This window comes from Verticillium dahliae, genomic scaffold (assembly GCF_000150675.1).
Source record: "Verticillium dahliae VdLs.17 supercont1.24 genomic scaffold, whole genome shotgun sequence".
Taxonomy (NCBI): Eukaryota; Fungi; Ascomycota; class Sordariomycetes; order Glomerellales; family Plectosphaerellaceae; genus Verticillium; species Verticillium dahliae.
Genome location: NW_009276937.1, coordinates 161,649 through 168,200, shown reverse-complemented (window position 1 = coordinate 168,200; position 6,552 = coordinate 161,649). Strand labels below are relative to the sequence as shown.

The 6,552-nt window shown below is 57.9% G+C and overlaps 2 protein-coding genes across 2 annotated transcripts in view; one reads left to right on the top strand and one right to left on the bottom strand.

Moving 5' to 3' along the window:
* VDAG_08920 (uncharacterized protein) overlaps nt 1-1,413 on the bottom strand; it is a gene marked incomplete at both ends in the record, with an annotated part of 1,814 nt that extends 401 nt beyond the window's left edge. The window contains 2 exons of the mRNA XM_009656723.1: nt 36-1,304; nt 1,410-1,413. Of these exons, the coding sequence (XP_009655018.1) occupies nt 36-1,304; nt 1,410-1,413 (1,273 nt within the window). The remainder of the gene's footprint in view (nt 1-35; nt 1,305-1,409) is intronic.
* A 3,252-nt stretch (nt 1,414-4,665) lies between these two features.
* Nucleotides 4,666-6,431, top strand: VDAG_08919 (uncharacterized protein; the record flags this gene model as incomplete). Its single annotated transcript, XM_009656722.1, has 5 exons — nt 4,666-4,980; nt 5,073-5,099; nt 5,154-5,215; nt 5,340-5,499; nt 5,553-6,431. 5 exons carry the CDS (start codon nt 4,666-4,668, stop codon nt 6,429-6,431), a joined length of 1,443 nt encoding a protein of 480 aa, XP_009655017.1.
* Nucleotides 6,432-6,552: the final 121 nt, after the last annotated feature.

Below are 6,552 nucleotides of genomic sequence, written 5' to 3'. Positions count from 1 at the left end.
GGCCGCCATGGTGAGCATGGTGCTCTTGCTGAAACCACCACCCTTGAGCCCTGGCACAAGCTCGCACAAGTCGTCGAACCCTTCCTTGATGAGCGTGCGCCGCTTCTGCTCGCTGCGAATGTGATTCTCGCGCTTCTGCGCCTCCGACAGGTTCTCTCGTTGCGGCTTCGGCCCCGTTGCTGACTTGCGCCGCCGCCCGCTCGTGCCGTTTTCTGCTGTTGGCAGCGGTACCTGCCCACTCGCCGTGGCGACTTCTTTTCCTTTTTTCCTTCGAGCTCCCTTGAGGGGAGGTTCTGCGTCATCCGAGCCATCGTCGTCTTCCTCTTTCGCGCTTCGGCTCTTCCTCCTCTTACGGGGTGGGCCTTCAGGGACATCTTCCAAGCGGGTGCTTGCTGACTCTGGCGCTTTTTTCATGTATGCCCCCGATGATTCACCATTGACCAGCGGAGACGAGGGACGAGTGTTCGATGCGCTGCGGCTGGGCTCGAGGCACTCCATGTGCCGCAACTGATTTTTTGACAGTGCATCGTACGTCTCGCCCGCCGAGTCTGGAATAAAGCTGTGGGGGCGGCTGCTGAAGCGCGCGTCCGATCCCCATTGCATTTCCATCGGCACATGGTTCTGCCTAGGAGGCGGCGGGGCCGGCCGGCTGGGAGCGGCGGGTGAAGGACCAAATACGAGATCGGTAAACATGCCCAAATGCTGTTCCTCCATGCTACTCTCTGCGAAGCCGTTGGTGCGTTCGGCGCGCTTGAACTCCTCAAGCGGCTGGTGTCGCAGTTGTTGGCCTAGCTGCTGGCTAAGTGGCGAGGGGATACCCCTATGTGGCGGCGAGAACATGGAGCCGCCGGTGTTATGATAGTGGTGTCGCGAGGATGAACCATTTTGCAACAATGTGGCGGCCGCCAGGACGTCGGGTGATGGCTGCTGCTCGACCGAGGGGCGGGGATGCGACATCATGTGCTGTGGAGGTGGCGGCGGTGGTGGCGGCATCATCGCAGAGCCTAACGGCATGAGGTCGGAAAAGTCTTGGTGGTGCAGTTCGTGGCCTGGAGAGTGCAGCGGCGCGCCGAATGACGCCTGCCCCAGCGAGGTCGCGGTGCCCATGAACTGGGGCGGCAGAGACAGCCAGGCGTCGCTGTAATTGAGACCCTCGCCGAAGGAAGGGACGTTGTAGTGGTCGGCGGTCATGTCGTCGAAGAAAGAGGATATGATTTTCGAGTCATTGTCGGAAAGGATGGGCGCGCCAGGGGCGGGTTCGGGTGGCGGGTCGAGAAAAAAGTCTTGCGACTCGTCAATGGCATCTAAAGCAGTATGCTGTCAGTATGATTGTTGCTTGTAAGCGACCGGTGTGAAGGGCGGGTGCCTACAGCCAAAGACCATATTCGAATCCGAGGGCTGCGACGAACCCATTGTGGGACGTTGTACAGCGAGCATGGATGCGTCTTGGACGAAAAGGGTTGTGGTGGATGTTCAAAGTATATTCGAGGGAAACTGGGTGGTTCAAAATGCCCAGGTTTGTCGCATTCTACGGGCTTGGTCTCCTGATGTGCATGGCAGAGGTAGGTGCCACGATTGCTATTCGAGTTTGGAATGTGCGTTGCTGTGCTCAAGAGGATGCGCCGGCGTTAGGCGTTGCAGATTGTCGAGTTTGCGGCACGTGAAGATGACGGAAGATGATCTTGTGAACAGATGACGCGCGGTAGATTGCTGGAATCCGGGGATATGGAGGGGTGGTTGTGGTACTCTTTCGTCGAACTGAGGCGCAGTGTAGAATATGTGATATGGGAATCAAAAATTGTTCAATGGCTGAGAGAGAGGTGCGCTGTCCAGCTTGAGCGGCAAAATGTCTGCGTCCGGTGAGGCTGAGATGTCGGATGCCCGAGCTCTGGCCGCGTCGTACGTCGGTTCGGTGTCTGAAAGGGTGGAAAGGAGTAGGTGCGAAAGAGAGAGTAAAAGAGAAGGTAGATTGAAGCAGCAGACGAGAGACGACACAGGCGTTAGTGGGCTGGCGACATAGATGAGCGAGGAAGCCGGCGTGTTCCGTGATCGGTTGGGACGGGGGGCAGGGAGGGTGTAGGCGGATCAGGTCTCAGTGGAGGCTGATGGTGGTGGTGCGGTGTGTGGTGTTGAGTGGTGTTGAATTTGTGTCGAGGTTGAGGATATGGGTGCGGGTACAAGTGCAGGTGCAGGTGTGCAGGCAGGTGAAGATGGAGAAGATGCCCTTGGGGGGGGTCTGTGTCTGGGTCTGGGTCTAGCTAGGTCTGAGTCCTTGTCTGGGGGTTCTGGGGTCTGAGAGGCGGTGTCCGTGGGCCCCGTGGCTTCCTTGAGGCAGGCTGGCGGGTTCCGTAGAAAACGAATGGAAGGACCAGCCAGCTTGCTACTGCTGACCTACGGCCTGCGGGCTGCGGGCTGCTTCTGGGGGGGGAAGGAATTAGGGGGGGCACCTGGTGCTAAGATCCCTGTCAAATCCGGGGCGGCCAGTGCCAGAGGTGGATGCCCACTCCTGCTTTAGGGCCATCTTGGGTGCTGGCTTTGATGGGCCACCTGGGCAGTCACACTTGAGGGAGGGTGCAGGTGCACGCAGGTGCAGCACGCCCGCCCACTTTCCCCAACATTAGCCCTGGGCTACCTTGGCTACCTGAAATATCGCTCTAGGGGGTTGCTGTTGCCGTCTGCCATTGGCTGTCAGAGGAACCAAGTTGGTCGATTCGCAGGGGCATATTGCGGTATCCATGCTATGACGATAGCGGAGTGTCACATGCCATTTTCATTTCTAATGGACGCCTCCACTGTGGCCTGGGTCTGGCCTCATCTGGTCTGGCCTGTCTGACGAAGGAAGGAAGCTCCCACGCCATTGCTAATGCCGCGCAGGACCAACTCGCCAGCCCACCAGAAACACCGGAACACTTGGCGAGGTCATGTTTCCTCTCCCATCATCATCATCATCTTGATTAACAACAGCAGCATCGGTATCGGCACCAGGCCTCAGCCTCCTTTTTTTTTTCCGCATCTGCCCTGACGCTAGAGCCGAAGCTGTGGAGATCACGGCAACTCGGACACGGTCGCGACCCTTGATTTCTGCGTATTCCCGCAGGAACAGAAGCACCAGAGACAGAGACAGGCAACATCTCGTCCCCTGGCTATCCCCCTCTTGTCCTGGCGGGCTTTGCCTTCGGCGTTTCGTCCGATGTATGGTGGCCTGGACAGCCCTCCACAGCACATCGTTGTCGTTCCCATCCCATCGTCAGAAGCACGAGACACTTAGGTCATCAGAAGCACACGTTGCCTCGGCCTGCGTCCAACGATTTCCTCTTCAGGACGGGTGACACCAGCCTCTACAGTGTGACTGCTCAGGGGCGGTGGCATCAAGCCATAAGCGAAATCACAAACACATCGGCGCCTGGGGATCGCCCTCTGATCCTCGATCCCATCCTGCCAGTGCCAGTTGTCGTTGTTGGCTTGAGAGCCCTGTCTAGTCGGCTCAAAACTCACTCTGGGTCGGAACGTTTCGGTGCCTTTTCTCGCAATCACAAGCACAAGCTTCGCCTTTTCCCCATCTTTTGATCGACCCCACGAGCGGGACAGGCCTGGCACTAGCAAGACCACTCCACGGCTGCGCAGGGCAGACGGCTTGATAGCACCAGAACCTCGGCCGTTGTGATTCTGGCATATGTCAACAACGCTCTCTATTAGTACCACATTTGACCACCTGTTTCCCCCTTCTACGCCTTCGGTTGGTCTCCTGCTTTGGGCTGCCGCATCAAACTCTCTCTTCAGCCTCTTTCGTTTTGCATTCCTGTTTCTGGACGAGTCTGTTCTTGGGCGAGTGGTTACTCGGGACCTGCGCATCCATGTTCATCGCTCAGATCTTTTACCTCAATGCGACTCTCATCCCTCGATCCGACCCAATACAATTGAGTTTGGTCCAACCCTAATCATCCTGACAAGCACAGCACACATACACACACACACACACTTTCGACCAACCCCCTGGTAAGAGCGGCCCGTCGCCAACCCTCCCCTACCTTGGTACGCGTGTCTTTATTCCCCTTGAACTACCTAGGTACCTTGCCTATCACCCCCAAGTGGCCCCAACACGAGGTGCTCGTGCTCTTGGGGCCCGTCTATCTCGTCGGCCGGTCCTCTTCGAGTGAAGCCATAGAACGCTATGCCGCCCGCGGACGCCCGAGGGAAATCGTCATAACCTAATCTCGACCGCATCCTCTATCCCCCACATAAAGTCGTTCTCGCAACTAGCAAGCAGCCCATGACTAGACACGAAGATCATGTGCCTTACTCTCACCTACCTGCGTCTTTCATGCACACCGTGGACCCACGGCACCAGGCGTGAGGCGCGAGGCACACGACACCCGGCATAGCGCGCGTCACCTTATTGTCTGTCCCCTCATCACTGTACCCAATGGCTTGTTTCTGCGTTGCATCGGCTAGCCCAACGTCCCTCAGCACTTACATCATAGCCCCGACGTCCTGCCATCTAACCACCATTAGCTGCAGCACATGCTGATCTTCCCTTGGCCCAGGCACGCAGGCACGCGAATACTTCCGAACCCCCAACGCCGTTTTTCAGTCCCCCCCGGTCACGGTCACGGCCACGGCCACGGCCATCCGTGAGGTTACGGTCATCGCTTCCTTCCGCCCGCCATGCAACCTCGGAGTCAGCTGCTGAGCTCCCGAAGAGGGCCCCTCGACATCATTCCCGGCACCCCGCCTCTCCTGAGACCTCTGGTGCGCGCATACCTCTTGGGATATGCATCCTCCGTGGCGCCTAGACTATTGACTCTCCTGCTCCAACATGTCTCCAGGGCTGCCAGGAAGCGAAGCGGCGCATCTGCGGGCGCGCAAAAGGAGCATGAATCCTTCCTGTCCTCGCTGAATCATACCATCTTGACTGGCTTCGAACTGCGCAGGTTCCCCGCCTTCTGCGCCCTGCTCGCTGGCGGCAGCACATTACTCGAGGTCAGTGGAGTTCGGCTCTGGCTTGGCTTGCCTTCTTCCATCCTTCCATGTCTTCCATCACTTCCCCAAAACTGACACCTGTCTTTCCCCAGGAACTATTTCGGCTGTTCTTGCATCGTGTTGCACGGCATCTCAGTGAGGTGACACGGACGCGGTATGTCTAACATGCCTAGGCGCCACCTCCTTGGGACGAACCTGGTCTCACCCGTGGTGCTGCCAAATGTCGCATCTTTGTGTAGGTGCTAATTGTTTCTCTCAAGGCTGTCGAGATGGTTGTCGACATTTGTGGCAGCCTGGCTCAGCCTCCGGCTGGTGCAGTCACGCATATGTTCAAAATTCACCAAAACGGTCCCCACCAGAACCAATGTCCACCCGGGCGTCAAGGAGGAGAAGGTGGCCATGGCCGGTCGCACTCTTGACATGACGCTTTTTGCCTTTACACGCGCAGTAGACGTCCTTGTTGGCGAGTTGTGGTCTCGTCGCCGAGCTCGACGCGTAGCGAGCCAGAAATGGACCAAGGTATGCTGCACACCGATCCTCGGTCACGACTCACGTCACTGACAAGATGCTAGCTCGAGAGCCTCATTGGCCATTCCACCGATCCCTGGATCTTTGTGTGCTCCTGCGCTCTCATTATGTGGGCATGGTTCTACAACCCCTCGGGCCTGCCCAAGGCCTATCAAAGGTGGATCAGCTCCGCCGCTGCCGTCGACAACCGCCTCATCGAAGCTCTACGACGCTGCCGATCCGGCGATCTCCGCTACGGCAAGGACACCGGCCAGGCCCCGCTTCTGCAGTCCATGTGTGAGGACTACAAGTGGCCTGTCATCTGGGGCGATCCTGCCAAGACGGCGCCTTTCCCCTGCGAGATGGTGCACATGGGCTGCGGCCCGTCGTGCGAGTACCACGCCCTGTCTCGTCTCGTCCGCTCATGGCGCTGGAGCATGGCCATGTACCTTCCCCTCAACCTCGCCATGCAACTTCGCAAGCCTCCAACCGTCCAAGGCATCCGCACTGCCGTGCTGTCCGCGTCTCGCTCCTCCGCCTTTCTGGGCGTGTTCATCATGCTCTTCTACTACGGCGTCTGCCTCGGCCGGACGCGCATCGGCCCACACATTGTGGGTAAAGACTTTGCTGGACGACAGAAGATCGATGGCGGCGTGTGCGTAGGCTGCGGCTGTTTCATGTGCGGGTGGAGTGTGCTGCTCGAGACAGCGAGTCGACGGAAGGACATGGCCTTGTTTGTGGCGCCGAGGGCGCTGGCAACTCTGTTCCCGCGAAGGTATGCTGAGGACAAGCAGTGGAGGGAGACGCTCACCTTTGCAGCAAGCGCCGCCGTCGTCTTCACTTGTGAAAGGAGGAACCCAGCCAGGGTAAGGGGTGTGTTAGGAAAGATTGGGGTCCGATATGCGAGGAAAATACGTGTAGGATTGGCGATAGGTTCTGGTTAATCTGGGGGTAGAAGAAGGAACCTGGAAATAGAAAGAGGGGAAAAAAGAGGGAAACAATGCGAGGACAAAAACAAGAGGAAATTGAAAATCGGTATATGGGTATAATTGTGGAGAGGATAGA